At 38.1% G+C, this 24,905-nt stretch overlaps 1 protein-coding gene across 2 annotated transcripts in view; it reads left to right on the top strand.

Annotated features, from left to right (window-relative positions):
* The window catches only part of LRMDA (leucine rich melanocyte differentiation associated), a 688,525-nt gene extending 664,156 nt beyond the window's left edge, over positions 1-24,369 (top strand). For both annotated transcript variants that reach the window (XM_074907186.1, XM_074907185.1), the window contains one exon: positions 22,212-24,369. In XM_074907186.1, coding sequence (XP_074763287.1) covers positions 22,212-22,291 — 80 coding nt within the window. In that variant the 3' untranslated portion in view covers positions 22,292-24,369. The remainder of the gene's footprint in view (positions 1-22,211) is intronic.
* The last annotated feature ends 536 nt before the right edge of the window (positions 24,370-24,905 follow it).

The raw sequence follows: 24,905 nt of genomic DNA, 5'->3' as shown, positions 1-24,905 counted from the left end.
ATCTGGATTGTCTCAAACTCAGACCCCAAGCAGAGATCCTGTGCTGGCAAATACAGAGAGAGTCTGTGGGGAAACTCTGCAACTGAAGTCTGCAGGGAATGGGAAAGAGTAGTTCCAGATAGGCCACCTTGACAAAGGTATTAGGTGTAGCAGGACATGCTGGTGTTGTGAACACATTGACAGTTATGAGCTTTTTAAGCAAATGTTTCTCATTTCTTTTTTCTCTTTGTTAGTTAAGTTGAATTGGGTGGCTGGTGCTGAAACAATTTAATCCTTGTCTACAAAGCAATTTATTGCAAGTTATTGCATCCTATTGAAATTGATTGCTTTATTGTTTTTGGCGTGTTCTGTGCTTTTTCTCTTAGAAATTTCATTTTGCAAATGTAGTAATAATATTTTACATGTGTAGAGTGCCTTTCATCACAAAATACTTCACAAACTAGATAGAATTTTTGCAGTCATTTGTTTGAAAGGGACTTATGCTGGTATCAGGACACATAGCTATCTTTGCCCATGCTGAAGCTTTATCATGCTATCTATTTTCTTGTAACCTATATTGTCACTGTGCAATAAATAGCCAACTTCCATTCCTGACTCAGATGCATTTACTGCTGTGACTCAAAAACTATAATACTTGCTGGGTAGGAAAGCAGTTTCAATTACACTGGCTGCCATCCTGTTTGCCTGATTGGCCACAAAACTAAGGAAAAAAAAAAAAAAAGTGTAAGAAAGAACTCGAGACCTAAACAAATGTGGTTTTAAGTCTTGTTATTTTCTTTTTGTGCATTGTTTTAGGTGAGTATAATTTTTAAAAGTGTTACTGATCCAGATCCTGTGTTTATTTGACCAACGTTCGTTGGTTTTAAAATTTGCATTTGTCTTATATTTGTTTTATTGTGTGCTATGGCCTAAAGCTAAGACACAGTATTAATAAAGTTGACCAGCTAAAAGTAAGGGCACAAGATTCTTGCTCTGTGGTAAGCTGGCCTTAAATTTGAGTAAATCCTTGGAAGTTCTATTGCATTCAGTGAAAGAACTGAATTAATCTAAACTGAACTGCACACAACCTTTTTAAAAATTAAATCTGCTATATATATGGGTAATACTACTCTTATATATTCAGCCTCTGTTACTTACTTTAATTCAGTGGATTTTTCACTGTCTCCACATAACTTCCCTGTAAAAGGAAAGGCTAATCTACTGGTTCAGACAAAAGGCTTAGGCTCAGCTGATGTGTGTTCTGTTTCCTTTTTGTCATGTTCTTGCTTTTTTTTTTTCTCCATCTGTAAAAAGGAGATGACAGCACTTCACTGCCTTGTGATTATATAAGAATAAATACATTGATTGTGAGATGTTCGAAATGATTGGGCCAAGTATGTAACTATGCCAATTTATATAGAGAGTTGTTTTCAAATTAGAAGTTGGGATATTTTGTCTTGGACAAGTGTGGAGAAACAGATTAGCTATCTTGCTCAAAGTATTTAGTACTGAAATGGTTAATGAAACATATATATACAGGCAATGTTTAGGTTTCAGCGTTAACACCCTATTGAGATGATTGAAAATAGTTCACATCTTGCTGAACTGTCATTTTGAGCTGTCTGCCAATTTAAGAACATATTGCTGCCTCAGTTAACATATGGTTCGAGTTGATACAGTTTTCTCTGCAAGCATGAGAGCTAGACACATCATTATATGAAAATGAAAACAAATGGCTGAGTCCTGAGCTCGATGCTTTAGGCCCCCCTGGTGTAAGCACGAGTTCAAAGCCACCTAGTCTTCCCATTTGGAGATTTCTGAAGCATGAGAGAGTCAGGGTGCAATGGTGAGCCACAGTAGACTGCTGCTATGCCACAGAGCTGTGGCACACAGCCTGTAAGGGATGTTCTCAGGAAAGCAGTTTTACAGTGTGGGCACAATGGCAAATGATCCCCTGGGTTGCTGTACCTAATCTGTCAATATTTAATTAGATCCTGGGATTGGTGAGCCTCCCTTTGGGATTTCTACTCCTTTTTGTATCACTGGTGTTGCAAATAAGTTATGCTGGACACATTAAACAACTGAACCCCAAGCTCTTGCTGCATTTTGACTGTGCTGTACTGTAAGTTAATACTATCAAATAGAAAAGTAAAGGTGAAAATTTCTAAGGAAACACTCTCTTTAGTGAGAACTGTGAGATAGCTTTTGATATCTGCAGAAATAAGATTTAAAACTTTTCCACTGAAATTGTTCAGGTTCTAGGACACCTGCAATTGTTTTGCATACTGTCTAAGATATTCTTTCTGATGTGATAGAAACTCCATGGTTGTGCTACAATTTGCTTTGCTTAATTTAAGTTACAGTTTTAGCACTGTATCTTTTTTCTACTTAGTCTAGGTAAATTTTGTGATATTTCCAACTCGTTAGCCATGTATTTTCATTGCTGAGGTTCCTGGTATGCCTCCTGTCATAGTAGAAAATTAATTCACTACAACAAATTATATTTAAATTTTTTTGAAGGTCTAACTAAAGCTGACAAAACCAAAACAAAATAAAAAGTTGAAGCTGAGATTTCATCTCTTCCTTGTGCAGTGGGACAAGATGCAGCCCAGAGTGACTCAGGTTATGTGTACAGCATAAAAATAACCAGATTTGGATAAATGGACTTTTTTCCTTGTACATGTGGCTTTGTAACTGGCTCACTTCCCAACATTCTTTTTGACTCAATTTTCAGATTCAAAGGGATCCAAATGCCTGACCAAAACTCATTTAATTTTCTCCTGCCTATTAGAAGTAAGTATCTGTGCAAAATAAACTTGGGTTTGCTTGTGGGATTGATGAACCATAATGAATCTTTAGATTAACTCAGTCTAAATTTCAAGCATGTAATAAAACACGAAAACATATCCAAAAGTCACTTTGACTATATTCTTGTGTTTCTGGTAATCTCTTTTTAGGTCACTTACTTTTGGTCATTTACAAGCCAGTCAACTGACAGAGATATGCAGTTTAGCAATCCTACCTGCAGATAGCCTATATATGTACTGTATACAAATCGCAGAGGCATGCCACCAAATGGCAGATTTTTGCCTGATAAGATAATGGCAGGGCAGCATTTATTTCTTTGGAGATACATTGCTGGAGGATATAGGCCAAAAATCTTTTGCTGCTCCACAGGTCAGATTGTTCAGACACATCGTCATCTCCAGTGTGTTCCTTGGACTTGATTAGAGCCTTCTGCTCCATGCTGTGCCTTAGCAGAGCGTCCTGCAGTGAGATCACAACTCGCTCACGCTGTAAAGAGGCCAGGCTGGACTGTGCAGGCAGGTTGAGCATGGCACTAGCCTTACATTGTGAGGTTTACAATAAACAGGGCAACACATTTATAACACATGTTTTGTCATTCACACATATAATGTTTGCCTTTTCTAAATCTTTGCGGAAAATCTTTATTTGGCCAAGTTGGCAAGCCATCTTCCACAATTTCAGGGCTATGATTTTGATTGTCGTCTTCAGTCCCACAAACTTTTTGAAGCAACATGCTTGTGTAACTAATTGTATTGGTTCTTTTGCACCCATGCTATGGCTGGAATTATGCCGGATTGGGTGCTTTCTCCAGGGTTCTCTTCCCCCAGGTTGATATTCAACAGCAAGCTGATCACTGATATTATAAGCAAATTGTCTCATTCTTCCTTGTTTTCAAAGGTATGCATAAATCCACATTTTAAAATGGCAGCAAAGCGACTGTTGCTGTTATGGAGAGATCATTGCGTCCTAAATGATGTATTAGGCCTGTGTGGAGATTTCTCTGTTACAGGGTGCTATTATGCTTATGTTCCTGTCTGCAACAGGGAACTTGTCAGATTTGTCTTATATGAGATCTTCATTTTTGGAATCTATATTACTGCCATTAGGCTTAATGACTCTAATGCCCTACCAGTATGTGTTTACCTAGCACAGTGACAATACTCTATTTATAGGTAGCGAAGAGGAAAGAAACCAGGATGCATTTCATTGATCTTTCTATGTTGTAAATGTAAAATTCATGTGCATTTTTGTTTGCTTTATAGCTGTTCTCTTCCCTTTTCCTTATTTAATATGCACTTCATACTGTGCCAAGGGGTCAGTAGGGCAAATCAAGGAGCCAGATGGCTTACTGCTACCCTAAGGAAACATACCAATATTTAGCTGGGCATTTTACCAAATAAAGGCAGGACTGGAATCCACAATAAATGTGAGAGTTGGTTAAAACTGCATCCTTTTCTTAGATTCACAGCTACAACCTCCTTGAGGCATAAGCTTTTTATACTTCACTGCTGCTTTCTAGCTTTCTCCAAGTAACTGCATCTTACAAGATATTAGAGGGGGGTGAAACTCATTTTATTTATGGCCTTTGCACAGAAACAAGTTTAAGTTATTTTAATCTGACTGAAATAAGAAACCATAATCCATGGATGAAAAGACAGTGGACAAACTCAGTTAAATCCCTAGTACCCTGAGGATGTATATTTTGTCCATTTCTGGTTTTTATGTTCCCTTTTTTTCTGCTGTTATTCTCAACTTTAACTTTTGAAAAGCCAAGCAGTTTAAGTGGCCGGGCCTGGGGAGCTTATTTGTATGCAGCACAAATTTCAGGATCTGTTCCCAAGCCTGTGCAGAGTGAAAAATGGCCTGCATTTTCTTGATAGCCCATGTGGTTGTAAAGAATAAATGGCTAATGAATTACAGATGAACATTGACGCAAATTAATCTTCCTGATGTCCCTGGGTTATATGGCAGCCATTTAAAAGTTTAATCAATACACTAAAGTTGAAAACATGCAGGCACTGCAGTTGTTTGGATGTAATAAACATCAGAGGGAAACGGGAGGCTTGTACCCAGTCCATGTATCATAATGACAGGTATTTATGTTTAATGGACTAAATATTTTTTATTGGAAGAGAGCAAATGTCAGCTTAACTTTGTAAGCCCTGCATTCAACTTTCCTTTGAGGTTGGTGAGAGACGTCTGACATGTCATTGAAAATGAAATGTAAAAAAACCAATTGAGACAAAGCGAGGATAAGGAGCTGTTTTGCCGACGAGATGTTGCTTTAATGCTCTGCAACTATTCATTAAATAAAATGTAAACTCTACCATTTCAAACGTTGCAGTAAAATGGTTTACTAGGGCAGACTTTTAATGGTTATTAGGGAAAACAAGAGCCAACTGCTGCCAAATATTCTTTTCTGGGAAACATTTTATTTGAAAAGTCTTTTCCTGAGTTACAATTTCAGAAGATTTATAATTATGGACCAGTCATCCCCCCCTCCCCCTTTCCTTTCTGAGACAAAGAAAAACAGAAAAATAACTTTCAGAATATCCATTCGATGGTCCTTTTTTTCCCCTTTGAACAGAGTAATAGCTTTATATAAGCTTCCCAGAGGGTTAGATATTAATTGCACTTGAAGTCAATAAATTTTAGAGCCATATGTGTCCAGGACTTACCCATCATTGCTATAAATGGGGAAGGAGTCTATACAAGACTGTCAGATTCACCAGGCCTGCACAGTTGCTTGGCTATGTGAAATACACATGGATTTATTTTCTTTAGGTAAAGAAAAATGGTGTCATATAATTTGGTCTTAAGACAAGCTTCTTCTGTGTTGAACAAAAAACTCTAATAAATGGAAGAAAAGGGAAAGATCATGTTTTACTATTTCTGCAATCTGTTTTAGCACCCCATTTGTTGGCTGATCTTGCCTGAATGGACCCTTGATGGTCTAGAGTGGTCTCATGAAGCTTCTGGTAATGTATACTGTGGAACCACTGTATGAGGCAGGCAATTTTATTTAACAATTTTATTTTGTCTCAGCATTTCCTTGTTATGTGGCATCAGGTTCTATTTCAGATAAGGTGGCTACTAATACTGTGAATAAAGCCAGATTTGGCTAAATAATGTTGTAGATCAGTAGTGTCATGTTTATAAGAAATCATATGCTGCTTCCTGATAATAAAACAATGTTGAAGAAGCATCTGAAAACGTTGCTCTTGTCTACTCTCTGGATGATGAACTATTTCAATTTTTGAGCAAGACCATAAATAAATATGTGTTTACGCCATGAAAAGTAAAAGAATCAAATTAGTACATTGGCCAGACAGTCTGTGAAGGCTGAAGAACTCATAGTGTAGCACAAGACTGAAATAATGGAAAAATGGCCCTTTTTTCCCCTCTTTTGCTGGCCCTGTGTCACTTGTCCCAAACAGAGTAGCTTGCTACTCTCAATGACCCTATATGGCCTAATCTGATGATGCTTCCAGATATGCTACTTGCTCCTGATCTTACATCCTCAGTAGGGAGTAGGTTTCTCCTTCCGTTGTGTGACCACACTGTGCTATGGCTAAGATTTACCTGGAATGCAGTGCAAGGCAACTGAGCCATGACATACTGTTTCATGGCCATTAGAAATGGTCTATTGAGTAGTTCTGAGTTGACTTCAGTGTGACTGGTCAATGGGAAGGTTGGAGCCTTATTATTGTCATAATGAAGAACCAAAGACTTAGAAGCAGGGTTGCAGTGTCCTGCTAAATTAAGTTACAGTTTGGTTCAGTTTCAAAAATTGTCTTCTGTTTCATAAAGCTCAAAAGCAATAAGCTTTAGTGGCATGTGAAGTAAAGCATCAGGTATCTACAGCAAAACATTAATAAGATTACACCAGACAGAGGTGGTACTAGTAGAAAATTGGAGGTAGAGTGGGTGACATTAGATTAATTCTCTCTTTCAGATGGAAAACTCTCTTTTCAGCAACTATTCATAACAAAATATGAAGTCCTCTGTAAAATGGCATGTTATGGAGTGTAAGCTGCCACTATCCAGCATGCTACTCCCACAGCAGAACACATAACAGGTTATTTTCTTGGTCAATCTAATATATTATTTGACTAAACTACTCCGAGTTAGATTTTTACAAGAAGAAGCTTGAATTTCAGAAAAAGAAATCCCTTTTACTGTGGTTTCTGAATATTTAAATTCTGTAGAGAGGCTGTTGCTACGTATTATAAGCTTAATGGATAAAATACAGAAATTCAATTAAAAAAAAATCCTCTGTAAAAGATTTAAAGCAAAAAGCAGAAAATGTGAGAACTCTGATACTTCACGTTTGAAGTGAGGTTCAACTTCATTGAGAGAAAGTATCTAAGGATGTATGAAAAAATATTGTCAAATGACAGAATTATTAGCGACTAAACATGGCTTTTTGAGAGCACTTTTCTTTCTGTTCAAAAGTTGCGTGGGTGTATATATGTACTTAAGTACAGCAGCCTCATACAACTGTCTAGAAGATTTACCAGCCCAGACACACAAATCTACCTGCTCACCCTTTGCCTTAGTGACGATGAAAAAATTTAATGGTGTTTTATCTGTCCATCAAAAAAATTGCCTTTGACTACTGGCTGGATAATGTTTTGCAAGGCTGATGCTTACTGTGCATTTAAGTACATATTTGTTTTCCATTTTTTCCTACATAATACCAGTGCAATAAAAATACACTGTATGTCTGTCATATACTCAAATTCTTTAAATAGCAATACAAAACTATTAATGTAAAATAGTTTTAATCTAAGTGAAAAAGAAGATAGGGAATGATGATTTGGCAAAGTACCTGTTTTTTTTTCCCATGTTTATTTTTAATTCCTCAGGAAGATGAATGTGATGTTAAAGGGTGAAAGCAGTTTGAAAATTATGCCGGTTGCAGCCTTCTTGAACTGGGACCCACAGCCCTGACAGCTATTACAAAATGAAGTAACTTTTGGTTCTGATTTTGTATAATGACTGTATGACAAAAAAAAGTTTACTTCTACATTATCCTGCAGGTGTAACTCTGCTGTCTGTCAGTTTATTCCATCTTTTATTTTGACGAAGAGAGAACATTAGTGAGAAAAAAAAAATTCTCCTCATCAAAAACCTTAACAGGAAAGAGAAAAGTCTCAAGACAATGTCATGTATTGTTGGTTATTTGTGATGGTTAGAAGAATTATCTGAAAACAAAGAAGTCTTTCACAATGGATCTAAAACACAAAAGCTTTAATAACATTTACATCTGTGTATCATCCATGTCTCCAAATGCAAGTCATGAATAACACATAAACCAGAGTATATAGGGAACAGAAGTGCTAGCACATCATTTAAAATCCAACACACCCCATCGTCAGTGGAATCAAATACACAGCAGGAATGGTTCCAGTTGATAGACATACAATGAAGTCATTGAAAATGAAAACATATTAATTATGTTCCTAAAGGTTAAGATAGTAATGGCTGAATTCTGTAATCCTGTTTTAATATTACTGCCCAAAATCCATGCAGGAAAAGTGTGTACCATTTCAAAAATTGTGGAAAATTTTAGTCACCCTTGTTTGTGTGACATCCACGACTGACTCCATAGCATGGAGAGTAGCAGGGTGAAGAGCAGGAAGTGCAAGACAAAGACAAAAACCAGGGAGAATTATCAACAAAAAAACCATGTTCTTGGTCCAGACAAGCCACTTGCACTACATGAGCTAATTGTAAGGATAGACCATTTCTAAACTGCAGCTGTTATGTGCTTAAGCAAACCCTGCTGGGAGCACTGCTTTGTAGAATACCTCTGCTAGCACAGACACACAGAGAACCCTTCAATAGAGGAATTCAAAGTGCTGTGTTTAAGGGAAACCTTGTCTGCTTCCAAATTTTCCTGAGCTTACTACAAGATGTGATCCTAGCTTGTCATTCTGACACAGGTTTCCCTTAAATGTTTTCTATTTTGATTATCTTTTTGCCTATGTTAAATCAAAACAACCGAGGCCGAAGGCTGTGTACATGTGTTGGAAAATGAGTAAGGGGGGGACTGAGGGGGAATGCTCAGGTTGTGTGACAGAAAACGATAGGTGTCACAAAAAGCCACAAAACACCTAGTTTGGTTGTGGTCATTTTAATTGTATAACATTTTTCGTTTGTTTGTCCCTGAGGATTAGTAACATCACTCATACGGTAGTTAATTTTAGATTTCTCTACTGTTTTCTTCTCCTTCCCCAAATCCTCATCCATGCATCTCTGACACAAGGCCATTGCACCTGGGTTTCTAACTATATTAACTCCATTGTGCTGGTGTGCTGAGTGCCCCTGATCCTTAATATCTTTATGTTAAAATCCAAATCCTCCCAACAGCAATTGTCTGCTTTCAATGCACTTTAAAACTCTCAGCTCTTGGGAATGATGTTTCCATGAGGGTTGAATGTAATTAAAAAATAATAATAGGTACTCTGTCTTATTTTCAGTGAGTGATGCTTAAGTCCTTGCTGTTGTTGCTGCATGTGTTTATTATATTGGGGCTCTTCCTTCAGTGTACTTGATGCAAGGTATTTCCAAATTTGAGCCTTTGGACTTTAAATGTTGTACTGCTTCTTCTGTTCCTCATTCACTACAGATTATGTATAATTGATGACCTGCATTTACAGACATGGGTGGTATACAGATGTAAATGTTATTATAGCTTTTATATTTTATGTTCTCTCTGAAAGATCATTTTGTCTTTGAATAATACTCCTGTTCAGATTTTGGGGGGTTTATCTCTAAAAGAGAATATGAAATGGATATTGCACATCGTATATTTCTTAAAAGTAATTTGGAATTTTAGGGTATGGGATTGGTGGTGACTGATACACTGCCTGGATGAGATATATCCCTTTGAAAATAACAGCGCCAGTACATGCCTGCATCTGTCTAACCTCATAATTCACTTTCACATTGGGTTATGGATGTCTGCATTCAGTGAGTCTATCTTCCCTTTAGGTATTATTTCAGCCCTTTGAGATAATAAGGAAAGTTTAATTGCGTTGTTAATTGATTTTTTGCACAACATTATTACCTTGATTGATTGCAGAGTTGATGAAAATGTTAGACACAGGCAGTGTAAAGTATCGGCCCAGTAAGGAGTGGGAGCCTTGTGGAGAATAGATAACCTTGATGTTAAGAGCTATATCCTTCAGATATGTCTTCCCTTGACATATTGATGGCCCTTGAAAAGGGAAAAGCTGATTGTATGCAGAATGCAATCATTAAACTCACTTCAGCTGGCTGTTGATTAATTTGTTTTTTCCTGAAGGATCTAGTTAAAGAGAAGGCCTCACTAGCATCAACAGCAGCCATTTTCCAAGCTTCAGATTATTCTTAACCCTCTCCTAGAGGAAAGAAAAATGATACTGTCTTGGTTTAGACAGGCAAATTGTCTGAAAACATTCAGTCCAACTGCAATTTGGGGATTATAACACTCACTTTACCCCGTTAACTACTGCTTCCTCTATGACCTCTCCTCCCCCTGCCTTCAGTATTCAGCTTCGCCACAGCCAGCAGAAAGTCACGTTTGATGTTTTCTGAGTAAGGCCAGTGTCTGTTCTCAGCAGAGATGCCAACAGGGATGTCAAGCTTGTTTTGCCCAAAGACTGAAATACTTCAATAGCACATAGCTGCTTCCCAGGAGCCTCTCTGAAAAGACCAGAGGTTTCACTGCACACACATAAGTTGTTAAGCTTTCCTTACCCCTGGAAAGATCTTTCTTATATAAATTTTTGTTATTGATTTTGAGATCTTTGAGGTCTTCAGTAGGGAAGTTGTGAGTGCAAAGGATGCTGTGGAGTCGGTGTGTCCAGTGCTTACTCCTTCACGACAGAAACTGTTCAGTGCTTCCCCAGGATTAAGAGCAGCACTCATGTACCCTGCTGTTGGATATGTTTAACCAAACAGGGGCTGTATGTGACTAGCTTTCCCACTGAGAATTCATGATAGTCTAATCCTGGACTACCTGCTACCTTTAGAGCACTTTCTGTTTTAATACCACCCACTCTGAGAGTGAAGGTAAAGACTATTACCTGTAAGAGCCATTGCCTAAATGTTCTTCCTGTGGCAGATGGGGCTTCCTTGGCTGAGAAACATTCTCTGGATTGAGGGACAGCTTCTGCCTTAAGCATTTATTTCATTTGTATCAGCAAATGACCCAAGACATCTAAAATATTTATGCAGCTTTAACCAAGCAATTGAATGTCTCAGAAACAGAAGGGGGGGGGGGGGTGTTTATCCTTCAGTTAACCATTTAAAGGATATTTGGTAAAGTAGTAGGTAGCGCGTTATTTCTTCCTGTATAGTTTGGTAGTCTCAAAGACAGTCACCATTAATTTGTGCTTGTGAGTGATACAGTGATCAGTGTTGCTTGATTGTTTGGCCAGATGTGTTTTATTAGGTCCAGTGTGCATTTGCCAGTTGGCTCCTTTTTAATACGGGGACATGTAAACTTATGACATAGTCAAGTCTGACAAATTTGAACCAGCCAAATAAGTGAGTAATATTTCAATCTGTCAAAGCAGGTGAATACTGATTAACTGACACACTCCAAAAGCTCTCACCAATATCCATGCTCCAGTGGAAAACGTTTGCTAAGCATAATACTTGTTAGAAAGTCTTTGGTGCTTTGACTAAACTTTAATGACTCTGACCCTAATGGAGGGGTTTTAGTATGCCTCTCTTGAGCTATTTGTTAGCCCCCTATCTTTTATCTTTAGCAAAAGCTTCCACAGAGGCTAAAAGTGCACTTATAAACTATGTTCTGCTGTCCACTGTGATTTAACCTTCAGCCTCCTTCTCATTATCATGTTTTTAAGAGAATGCTGAGGAAGGGGGACAACAGTTGAGGATAGGGAACAATGACAATGGTTTGGCATTCGGTACTGGAGGCAGTCAGTGTTTGGGAGCTATACTATGGCTGGTAAATATTTAGCAATAGCAGATGGTGTTATATGCAGTATAGCATAGAACAAAATTCTGCCAAGAGGCAGACCCAGTCTTAGTCCAGAGAACTAGATGTTTGCTGAACACTTTGGGTGTTTGGATCCAGATGCATTTCTGATTTCCTTTGGTGCTGTATTGTGGATGAAAAACTTACTGTGACCCAGAAAGGAGCACTTGCAGCTCAGAAAGCCGACTGTATCCTGGGCTGCATCAGGAGAAGTGTGGCCATCAGGTCAAGGGAGGTGATTCTTCCACTCTACTCTGTTCTCATGAGACTCCACCTGCAGTGCTGTGTCCAGATCTGGGGCCCCCAATGTAAGAAAGACATGAGCCTTCTCGAGCGAGTCCAGAGGAGGCAATGAAGATGATCAGGGGGCTGGAGCACCTCCCTTATGAGGACAGGCTGAGAGAGTTGGGGTTGTTCAGCCTGGAGAAGAGAAGGCTTCAGGGACACCTTATAGCGGCCTTCCAGTACTTAAAGGGGGCTACAGGAAAGATGGGGAGGGACTTTTTATCAGGGAGTGTAGGGATAGGATGAGGGATTGCAGTTTTAAACTGAAAGAGGGTAGATTTAGATTAGATATCAGAAAGACATTCTTCAATGTGAAGGTATTAAGACACTGGCACAGGTTGCCCAGAGCAGCTGTGGCTGCCCTCTCCCTGTCAGTGTTCAGGCCAGGTTGGACGGGGCTTTGAGCAACCTGGTCTAGTGGAAGGTGTCCCTGCCCATGGCCAGGGGGTTGGAACAAGATGATATTTAATGTTCTTTCCAACCCAAACCATTCTGTGATTCTGTAACTATTAAAGAGAGAAAGGAGCTCAGGAGCTCATCATTTGTGTGGAGTCAGGATGTGTCTTACGAAGTGCTAAATGCCTTCAGCTTCCACTGGAAATCAAGGGATTCCAGGACCTTGTAGTATCAGCTTCTTAAAAAAAGCTTGGTTTTTCATTAGGAAAAATCACAGCGATCTTATTATTAGCAATTAGTTAAATGTTTCTTTTGTTTCTGAGGAAGGGTTTGTGGAAAGGAGCAAGTAATGGCATGCAAAGAAAGTTCCCTTAACTGTATCATAATGTGACAGCAGCACTTTTTCATTATGTTCTTTAATTTTATTTGAGATACTTTCTTTTCCAGCTTTAAAATAAAAAGCAACTTGTCTTTATTTCAGATGACTCTCTTGAGAAATTTCAAACCAGTTGAGCCAGACTGAATTTTGTATGGCGCTTTTTTTTTTTTCCTAATGTGAACTCCTCCAGCAGGAACAAATTTGAGATCCAAAAGCAAGTTTTACTCATGAGATGAGCCAAATTTATGTCTAAACTCTCCAGAAGGGCCCTGCTGCTCAAATTTTTTTCGCATAAGAATTTGTAATTTTATTGGAATGCTTGCAGATTTTCCAAATAATTATTCCAAAACTTTGTTTTCTGCCCCATAAATCATGGTACATTTGTTTAATTCTATCACAGCTACTAAAAGAGCTTATTTCCCTCTTTTTTTACCCTCACATTTTACTGCTAATGCAATCTGTGCATGGTTAAGGTTTGTGAAGTACAATATAATTATACTCACTTTCTGTTTTCTTAATGACCCTGTCATTCTTTATGGTTTAACTCCATTGCTGATTAATATAAGTATTATTGTTAGAATATAGCCCAAAGTATAGAGCAGCCTACAGAAATGCCATTTTTGCATATGTTAGCCAAATTAACTGAAAATCTTCTAAGTTTATATGGTGATTGTATGCTGAACAGCTAGACTTTAATATCTGGTAGGGATGGGATTTTACAAACACCTTTTCCTTCACCATTCTGAATATATTAAAAGTGTCTCATGTCAATTCAGTGATCATACTGTTGCGTTATCAAAAGTAACAGAAAAATCATTCAAAACAATGTTAGAATTTATGATGCAAATGTGAGAGAGTAACAAGTGCCACCGCAGCTGCAGTGGAAGCCTGTTGTGTAGACGGACAGTCACCCACCCACCTCACCACACCCCCCAACATTTTGAGCCTTTTGTTTAGACCACTACCCATTGACATCCTTTTGTAGACATCTGCATACACAAACTGATGCTCACTAAGCTTAGTCCACCAGAAGTCAGGCTCCCGGGCAAAAGACTGAAAGCAGAGGTTGTATAAATATAGGCTTTGATCATGACAGAACAAGAAATTGGCTGCAAAACTAATAAACAGTATTGCTTTAATTGTCATATTGGAATATTTAGTGTGCTGGCGTGGTCCGTTTTTTACACAAATGCATGCTGCCCTCTAGTGCTGATGCTCTCGGTTTGAAGCTGCTTGGCGGGAGGGAGACTGGGGGAGATAGGTCGGTTTTGGCAGGGAGTGGCTTTTTGCCTGGTTTCTAAAATTGCTAGTCCAGTTTGAGATATTTGATCATTAATAGAAAGCTATTAAGCTCTTGTGACATTGCTTTAGAGATGAAGGGTATTTAACAGATGTAACCTGACTTGCATTGGATATTTACAGTAATTTGTTCTGCCTTTACTACTTTTAATTAGACCATATATGAGAGAAAGAGATATATGGAGTGTTTTAAAAGACTGAAAAAACTGTGGATCTATACATTTTTTCCTCAATCTCCTTCAAGGGTATTCAATATCCAAATTTGAGCATCAGTTAATTCATAATATCTGGCATGCTGATGCTTTCTGTGCATTTGGGTTTCTTTGACTGCAGTACCTAGCTGACTATGCAATTTATGTGTCTGAGTAATTAAAAAAAATCTGGTTTAAAATTTCAACATAGCCAACAGAAATATTTTGTCGTGAAGTCGGCATGAATTCCATATGTGGCATTATTTCAGAATGCAAAAATGGTAAAGATGCACTGAAGAAACAAAAGCATTTGGGTTCTCTGTTTGGTGCTTTTTACTTCATTTTCACTAGAGAGAGACATCCCCCCACCACAACATATTTCTCTGATGATGGTTACAATAAGCATGGAAAGATTCCAAAGAAATCCCCAGCATAGGACCTTAAATTGTAACGATGATACCCAGAGGAGTACAGAACTGGTTAATGATTTAAAGTATTATGCCCTAAATGCTCCTATTTTAGCCAACAGTAGAGAATCTGTAGGCAGTACATGGCCAGATCAAAGCTGATCATGTCAATGTCATTCAAGGAGGGAGAGATACCCTCCTTTCCCCCTTCTCTCCCCCTTACCCTTTTTTTAAACAAAGTATGACATCTGAGGAACAGTGTGTTGATTGTTCCACTGCCAGGATACGCATAATGGAAACATTAGCTCCAAGATAACTTTTAATCTGTCAGGCTAATGGCTCCTTAATGTGTAGAGGGCTTTAAATGTATGTCAGCCAGGGCTGTATAAAGTAATATAGTTTGTAGCCTGAATGGATCTAGATGACTCCACACCATGACACAATATGGTTTATTATTAAGTATCAGCTCATCAGCTTATTCCCACGGACTTGGACAAGCTTCTCAATTTTCCAGTAACAGATTATGTGAGAAAAAGCTTGCGGTGCATTTTTTTCTTTCCTCTTTTTTTTCCCTTTTTTTTTTTTCCTTTCCAAATTACAAGTTTCATCCCCAGCTGCACTGGGAGCCCTGAAGTGTATTTACAGCAGGCTGCACTTTATCACACATCAGCTTGACTGCTAGTTTACACTGAACATTTATGCAGCTCCCTTGGCCCTGGATGCAAACTTCACATCTTTGTGTTCCTATCACCTCCACTGCAAATTTTTCCAACATCCTCTCCCTGTTGACTGCTTTCCTTCCCTCCCCTACTTTCACTTCCCCACATACTCCCCTTTTTCTCCTCCCCCCACCCCGCCTTCCTACAAACAGACCAGTGAGGCTTGACATGGCACAGTACTTGTCTGTGCAGGATACTTGCAATAATTCACTTAGTTGGCCTGCTCTGATTCCTCTCAGCTCTAGTTAAGGTGTATAATTCCAATGCTTTTGCTGTAGACTGGATACAGATTTGATTTTGTGCCTTTCAGTTATTTCCGTCTGAAAGACTAGTTCATGCCCCATGCTGTAGGGTGTCCAGAGGAAAATGTTACCACTATTTGGCCTCCCTGTGCAGGTTGCAGAGCAAAGAGGTAATTCATCTCACCTGAATGTGAAGGTTACCTTCTTTAGTGTTGTTACCCACAGAGGGAGGAGAGAATCAGGATCAGCAGTTTGTTTCTGAAGGAATGTACTCCTCCTCCAGGAAATCTACAATGGACCACATTCCCTAATTCATGGGGACCTCTTTGGGAGTGTTTGGGATCCGTGGTGTGGGAATTCTGCTTTAGCTACAGTGAGTTCCATCCTCAGCCTTCTCAAACACAATCTCATCCCTTTATGCACAGATAGTTTTGGAGGAATTGTGTGTATTTTGTTTCCATTTAGTGTTTCTATCTGCTTTAAAATAAATTAATTAGTTTATAACATAAGGGAAGTTAATTGCGCGTTTGTTATTTGAACATTTTTGAGTATTTTATGACACTATTTTATCTTCTAAGTGATCTTCTCAGATTCCTGTGTCAGAGAGTTCATGGGCTGGATCATATTCAGTAAAAATAATTGTTCTGTTCCACCAAAAGTCAACATTAAGTACAAAAAGACTGTCTATCATTCACTCCCTTCTTGTCCTCTAAGTTTATAGTTTTAAATTTTTTTATTAAATTTGGTCCATTTTACAGAACATGGACTAACATAATGAGTGTTCTTTCCACATTTGTCCCTAACAAATCTCAAAAATTAAGAATTTCTTGTTTCTAATTGGTCAAACTATTGTTTATAAAAATGTATTTCTACATAAACAATTATGAAGGCCAACTATAAATAAGTAAATGTCTGCAAGTTAAAGCAGATGAATGAACCTTAGAAGACTGAGTGACTTGGACAAACTCAACATTTTGGGGAAAAAAAAAAAAAAAAGTTGGGGTTTATTGCATTTGTAAAGTATCTCCCTGATGTTACAGCCACAAGACTCAGTAGAACTAAAAGTGCACTACTTGAGCCCAAGTAAACTTTCTGTTTATTCTTCCTTTTTCCTTTCATTGCCCCCCTTCTCTCTCCCCTCCCTGCTCTCTTCTCCCATCATGTCCCAGGCCCCCACTCTTGCCTGCTGTGAAGCTTTGCATGTATCTGTGCTTCCCAAATTTCAAGCTGATTTAGCTGAATGTCAGACTAATGTTTTTGTGGGTTAGGTTTGGGTTTGGTTGGTTTGGGGTTTTTTTCTGCTGTGTTTTGGGGGCTTTTAAATTATTTATTGAGGATTACAAAGCAAATATTTTGAAGGAGCATGTTTGGAAACCTTTTGATACTTTTTACAAAATTCAGTTGTTTGAATGTTCTTAATGGTGAATATATGGTGAATATAAAATAGCACAGGTACAATTAGATGCAGTGATTTATTTTTTAAACTAAAATGACTGTGAATATATACACTTTCATTCTCCTGATTTAACAGAAAAAAATAACCAGAAGGTTCCACTGAAGGTGAGAGTATTAGGCTCCTAGTTTCTTGAAAAATATCTAGTACTTCATTTCTCAGAAAGTCAATAGAACTGAAAATAAGAGTAGACAACTAGATAAAGTTTTTAGAATTTCTATGAAGATAAATATAAAGTGAAAAATTACTGAACTCCTGTACAGAAGGATTTTTTTTTTGTTTGTTTTTAAACAGCTTTACTTATTCCTTAGATTAAAAAGTTTTTAAGAGTTTTAAATTAATTCACCTGATGGAGGTGTTTAGCCTACATCAGTAGCATTGCAGACTTGAAACTGTAGATAGGTATTTATTCTCCTCTAAATGCTGTAGGTAGGGAATTCTTTTCCTTTAAAGGAAGTTTATTTTAATATTTAAGGGAATTTTGCAACTTCTGTTCATTAATTGTAGAATATGCCCAAGTGCCTATAAAAAAATGATAACGGTATTGATATTTCATCCTGACGGGTCTCAAAACAATTTACAGATTGGTAGTATAACCACACTGAAATGCACCCAGCTTCTTGGTGGAACATGGCAGCTGTTTAATAGCCCATAGCAAAACTATACAACAGCAGGTTGTGGAAAAAGAGATGAATATGGATCAAATACAAATTGGCAGTGGAGGATTTAGATACCGTACTCAAAGTTAGATGAAGTGGAATTCCACTAGAATATTGAATCTGTGGATGAAGTGCTGTAGTTTATCTGACCACAGTTCCTAGTATGAGGACCTGTGGTTAGCCAGTGCAAAAGACAAGCAGAGGACTGTATGCTGAAATGTAATCCCTGATGTATACTGTAGACCACTGTGTTTGACAAACAAATTTAATTGTGAAAACTTTGCTGTTTACACTTGCAGAGAGGTTTATTAAAAACATTTGATGTTAAAATGGATGCCTGAGGGGTAGCTTGGGCAGATGTAGCAATAGGTTTTGATGGGGGTGACAAAAGTTTTGACTACTCTAGTTTTAGTAATTACTTTTTAAAGAAAACGGAATGCTACTGGAGAAGGCCATGTTGCTAACAGCTGCACCAGCTGTGATGGCTGAGAGGTGGTTTTTTATAGATGTAGAGCATTTATTTGGTAGGAAAAAGAGCAAACCAAGAAAGGCATCAAGATGCTACCAGATAAAAATTGTCTGAGGTCACTGTTGGCCTGAGCTGAATTTTGACCTGTGACTGAGGCTGTAAGATCTATAGGTCCTGCACATCCCATTGTAGCTTCTTTTTACCATTTTCCATATAATACAAGGAGATCTGCAAACTTTTTTTGAGTGTTTTGAATATTTTTTGAACGTGTATGGAGCTCCAATTGCACCATAGCTCTCTGCAACACATGCCAAATTTAAAAGGAGCAAACATGACTTGAACAATTTTTCATGTGCTTTAGTATGCATGTATGTATGTATTTATTTATTCGGATAATTGGGTTTTCCCTCAGCTAAGGAAAAGCTGATGTTGCTGACATTACAATGTGTTTGTGAAGAAAGACTGATACCACAACACATGCAAGGAACTGCAAGGTCATTACTTACCCAGCATAATTAGAACATCCATTGCGAAGGGGGAAAACATTTAAATGATAAAGAGTGAATTTAAAAATTATTCTTCCCAATGCATTTTTTTCATAATTATAGTTTTAACAGCTTGTGGTGATGGTAGAAGCAACTACTTAAGAAAAATTAGAAGCCTCATTCACAGAAGATGATCCCTCAAGAGACTTTGTGTTGTCATTTCTTAAGAACCATGAGCAGAAACCTCATTCAGGATGCTGTGTGTTGTTTTGATGTATAGGAGGTATACTTAGCTTATTATGGCCAATGCTGGATATTTTAATTAAAAAACACTACAACAGCCACAGATGTATTGTTTCCCCCTTATTCCTCCCCTTCTTTGTGTGCAAAACCACAAGCATACTCCTGCCCCTGAACTTCAAGGAATAAATGCCATAGCAGACAGTCAGGAGAGAAGCAGTAGATTTCTAAAATTCATGTGTGAAGTATATTTGCATCAAAATTCTCATTGCAGCACACAAGCCTTTTGTAGTTCTCCAAGTACTCTGTGGTCTCCAAAGGGAGGTGGTAAATGGAGAGGAAAAAGAAAACAAAAAAACCCGACAAGTCACCACATTTAATTTATGAGCAAGATTATTGTTTTACAAATAACCTTCATGATAAATAAAGTCTCATGGCAACATTTTCAACCGTGCTTTTATCGAGACTTTCTGAGCGGTGTGTGTAATATGCCTGGCAATCGAATCACAGTTGTGTGCCTGGGTAGGGAATCTCTGCAGAGACAACACTTCCTTAATTTAAACAATTGTAGGCTGCAGGAGTTCAAAAATTTCAGCTGACTTTAACTGTCACTAGCCCAAGCACCTTTATCCCCAGGCGAGCAGCAGCAGCTGGATTTCATTTCCTGCTGCCAGAGTGTCCGACATCTTTGCTGAACATCCCAGGAACTGAGTGTCTTTACTTTAAGGATTTTATTCAAGGTGACAGCTCCTCACACTTTAGCGTTCAGATCACCTCAAGTAGCTGAGATATCAGTGAAAATGAGAGCACTTCTTCAGCAAACTCCAAATTTAGAGTGACTGAGGTTATCCTTAGGCCTCTAGACCCAGCCTCCATGACAGTACAGGCCTGCCAGTAACTTTAAAACTACAGTGGAGTTTGTAATGATGTCTAGGGAGAAATATTCTGCTGGAGCAGTGGAGGATACTCTAAGCGATAGGAAATGATGTCAGATTTAGTTAGGGCTGGAAACAGCGTTAGAATATACTTGGCATAATATGGCACCGGTATCTCTGTCAGCATCTCTGTTTTCTGTCACTGCACACAATCCCAGGCCTGTCTGTAGTCCTGACAGTGTCTTTTCAGATCAGGTTATTGCCAACTCAGAGACTGGCTCAGCACAGCACCATACAGCCCCCTTTGTTTGAAGTCTGCCCTTTTGTCATTAATGCACTTGATGTCTATTTAAATCTGATGGTGAATGCAGTATCTGTTTTCCTGTCAAGAGATCATTGACAATATTAATACCTCATGTCCTTGCCTCATTTTCTAAGCACTGACACCTAGCTACAGTCTCCAGCATTCATCAAACAGCACTCTCTCACCAGCATCTCTATAAACAGTCTTGCTTCCAGTCCTTAAGAAATGCAGCAGACCTCAAACAAGACTTTTATCAATGCCAGTGAGAAAGGAGTCTGAAGAATGCCATTAATAAACCGTTCGTATCCTTTACATTTAGAGCTCTAAATGGCCTTGTTACCAACCTAATGCCTGCTGCAATTTGACTTAGAATATCATCTGTTTAGGGGGAAAAAAACTTGCTTTTCATTAGGCTCATGTTCAGGAATGATAATATCATCCCTTGAATGTGGAAAACTGCTCCACTAGTAAAATTAGTGAAATTTAAATTATTGAAAAAATCTCCATGGAGGGAGGGAAAAAGGATCAGGCACTGCACCACATAGTCCCCATTTGTGTTATCCTGAAGAGGAATGTGTTTTTCACAACAAATGACAGTCCTATCATTTTTTTTTTTTCTTTCCCCATAGGAATGTGTCACTATCATGATGTCTTTAAAAGGAAAAAGAAGAGCATGGGTTAACATTAATCTTGCACAGTCCATGCCTTTCAAGGCTTTATTTTCTTACCTGATATACCATGTTGTACTGGAAAAAAAGATGCAGAATATAAAAGCTTGCATACTTAATTGATATTGCAGGTTGGCACAGTATTTGCTATGTGAGTACTTGAAAGCTAAAACAGGAATGAATTGAGGATCGGCTCCTCCCCCATCTTTACTCTTTATGTAAGGCAGTGTTTGCCTCATTTGGGTTAGGTTATGTTTGCCCTTATGGGTGAGCTAGGTACTTCAGTGACTGCTTCAGTGACATTCCCAAGGTAGAGGAGACACTTTCACCTTCCTTCCATGCATGGGAGATGATTTTGACTACACGTGCCTGGGGGCACAAAGAACAATTCTGCTTGTAAAATTTAACATCTTTGAGGACGTTCACAGGTGGGATGTGACTGTGAATGTATGCTTTCACATACCACTTAGTGCCACCAGAGGGGATGCTTTTGAATAAGATAGTGAGATCTGCAGGTATGTGTGTCTCACCTGTAACAATTACGACTTCCTTGGGCATCTTGCCACCTGTACCCACTGAGAATAATGTGCCTTGTCTCCCAAAAGCAGTGTTCTGCTAATTTTTTTGAAAGCATTCTCCATGTACTGATATTTAGCATAATTTATAATTGTGTATTGCTCATGGGATGTTGTTTGGAGACGTATTTTGGAAATGTTTTTATTAAATGTTTATTTGTATGTCTGGGAAAAACACTGGAGTCTGTAGGACTAATGGTTAAGGAAGTCCCAAGTTCTAGCCCATGTCTGTCGATGCCTTCCTGTGTGGATTTCAGCTGGTCACTTCAGTTCTCTATACTGCAAAGCAGGGATGGCTTTAGATATTTGCAGGGTGACTTTGTGAAGGTTTGAAAGGTTTTCCTGGATCTACATTAAACTAACTACGTGCTGCTTTTTTCTTTTTGGTTTTAATGATCAGGAAAACCCTGTAAACATGTGGGAGATTACCAAGATTACAAAATGTAACTTCAACCCAGACTTTCTGGTTTTCAAAAGCAGAAGTAGTACTGTGATTTGAAATACAGTGTATGATGTTTCAGTGTTATGTCATGCCATTTTTGAAGACACTTGTGGATGTATGTTTAACAGCATAGGTCGTGCAGGTTATTTGAACACGTTTTCCCAGTGGATTCAAAACTGCCAGTTGAAATGGTAATACTGAATATTTCAACTACACAAACTTTCTTTTGCAGGACAAGATAAAACTATTTCCTCCCCTACTTCAAATTTCTCTAGTTATTTGCTTATTTGCATATTATGCCACTGCTGTCCTAACTGTAATTAATTTTCTTTTTATTGTAGGCATTTTGGGAAAATGCCGTTACATTTACTATGGAAAACATTCTGAAGGCAACCGATTCATCCGAGATGACCAGCTATAAAACACAGCATTGTGCATCTTCAATCCATCCACATAAGAAGCACAAATTGCATCTAAATTTTAAGCATGTAACTAAAGTCCTCTAGTGCCTTCTGCTGACTTTGCCAAGCCTGTCAAGATCATCTTTCTATCTTAGTCTGAGTAGTCACATAGAGATTGACATGATTGCCTTTAAGCAGGTCCCATTCACCAGTGTGACAGACAGCTGCAGCCAAGCACCCAGTCTGACAGGAGCACCGTGATGGATTGCCTGGTCCAATTGCTGCTCACAGAAGAGCAGGGGTCACACCTGGGGCTGCAGTGAGCATGCTCTGTCAGTCGGCGCCTTAGCAAAAGCACCCCGTTTAATCTCCAGCTTGCCTGTTGAGTGAAAGTGGCTGGTGATATCAAAGTGTTTATAAAGAGAAAGGCTATAACTTCAGATGAAAAAGCCCTTATCTGTTTTGTTTGGGGTTTCCCCCCCCCCCCCGTGAATTAAGTGCTTGTGTTTCTATCATCTCGTACATACTTACACAAATCCTTTCACAGTGGTTTTATTGGTTTGGTGTGTGTGAGTCCTGCCCCAAAATGGATTATTTTTTCTTTCAACAGGGAAAAAAATATATCCTGAAAATATTTCAGTCATGCAAAGTATCATCAATTTGTATAGTTGTTTATATGCAGAGAAAAAGGATTTAAGCAATTTTGCAGACAAACAAAATTTCCTAATTCTTAAATTACATCTCAGCATTTACTAACTATGACCTTCAAAAAAGTGATCATTTTTTAATGCTGTAGAATCCTGGCATAGCTTAACTGAGGGCTTGGAAGAAGCCCTCAGTTCTGATACTGACAGTGTGTATTATTTCTGGTTTATTGAACAAGATATTTTTAACTTTTGCAGAGATTACATTTAGAATTAAATGCTTAAATTTGGAAAGAAAAACATACTTAAAAGGAGTGATTTAAAATAAAATTGCCACCAGATGGGTATGATTATTCAGAGGGGGGAAAGAAGTCAATAAAAGTAACTGGTGGAATTAACATAATTAACAGCTTTACTAGTATGTTATAGAGATGAGTTCTGATTAATCCCTTTTGATGTCAATGTAAGAAGTTCTATTGTCAAATTTTCGGTGGAAAAAATAAAAAAGCATGGCATATTTTCTGCTTTTCAGATAAACAGGTTGGACATATTTAGAATCATGAAGTTGTTCCTGTGAAAAAAAGTCCCAGTACTTCATGCATATATAGTGTTAAGTGCTACTAGATATAATTGGATTGACCAAGGAATATGCAAAAATTCTGACCTCTGGGCTGTTCCAAACTCATGCATATTGGTCCCAGTTGAGAGCCATCACTGGCTGTTCTTGGCTTGTTTGAAATTACTTGGTGGCATTTATTCGCTTTCCCGGTTGAAAAATCAGTTTTTAGAAGTTGCCTACTTTTGAAGGCCGTTACCAGCTAGAGTTGCAGGTGGAAGTGAGCTGGATGTTGAAGCCAATCATGAAAGCAGGTTGGACCAATGAAAAAGAATGAGACACTGGCCGAGTGACAAAGGGAAAGCTTACTGCTGCTGAGCATTTTAGGCCTTACTCAATAAATGGAAGCCTTCACTCACTCTTTAACAGATACATAGAATCAGTGATGAACATAGAACAATCCAGTTCACAACACCTCTTGTTCAAATTGAGATCTGAGCTGTTTGCCATACAAATTGGTGTCTGAAAAGCACGTTTTGGCCACTTGTAACATCTCTGCTAATGTCATACATGGCTACAAATGAAATGACAATTCACATTAGAAGTCCTAGGAGATATTAGATAAAGGAATACTACATGCCTCTTTTTGTAATCAAAAATACAATTAGAAATATTTAGGGCACTTGTCATCTCTCTTGGTTACCAAAATAGCAGTCCTAGTTTGTTCCTATCATACTGTCTGTTTTGAAGCCTCCACACATTTTGGTCATGGCATATTACAGGCAGCAGAGTTCTGAATAGGGATGTTTAGAATAACCTAATGTCACTTTCAGTCTAGCTGCATGTATGTTCTTGTCTTTATAAAGGCTTTAACCCTGCCTCAAACAATAAACAGCACTTGCAAACTGACCTCATGATTTTTCCATCTTTATTTTGCTTGTTTACTTTTCCTAATGTCAAAACCATTTGTATCATTTCAGGAGTGTTTTCTTCTCAGCAAAGCTTTGGAGGCAAAAATATTTTTGGAATGAGATGTGATCAAAGCCTTACCATTTTGATTTTTGTTTTCACTCAGGAGATTATATACCTATAGTTAAATATGGTAAAGCCCTAATTAAAATTTGCTCAAAGGGGATTCACACTAAATGTCACTGATTCTGGAAAATCAAAAGGATAATCTATGAATACTTATTTTATTTTGATACTATGTATTATGATGCTATTTAAAAAGAAGCATGGATGTTTATTACTGGTTTTGCTAACATTTTTTTTTTAATATGCAGAGCATTTTATTTTCAGATGTCTTCTGCTGAATTACTGTTTAAAGAGATGACAAACTTTTCAAACCTGGGACTTCTATCTATACTTGGTTCTTTCGTCAGTGGGAAGTGTGCCTGGATTTCTTAACTGAACTGTATCATTTAGGATGATAGT

This window comes from Athene noctua, chromosome 5 (genome assembly GCF_965140245.1).
Source record: "Athene noctua chromosome 5, bAthNoc1.hap1.1, whole genome shotgun sequence".
In the NCBI taxonomy this organism is placed as follows: Eukaryota; Metazoa; Chordata; class Aves; order Strigiformes; family Strigidae; genus Athene; species Athene noctua.
The sequence above is the reverse complement of the archived record's forward strand: the minus strand, read 5'-3'. Positions and strand labels throughout refer to the sequence as shown.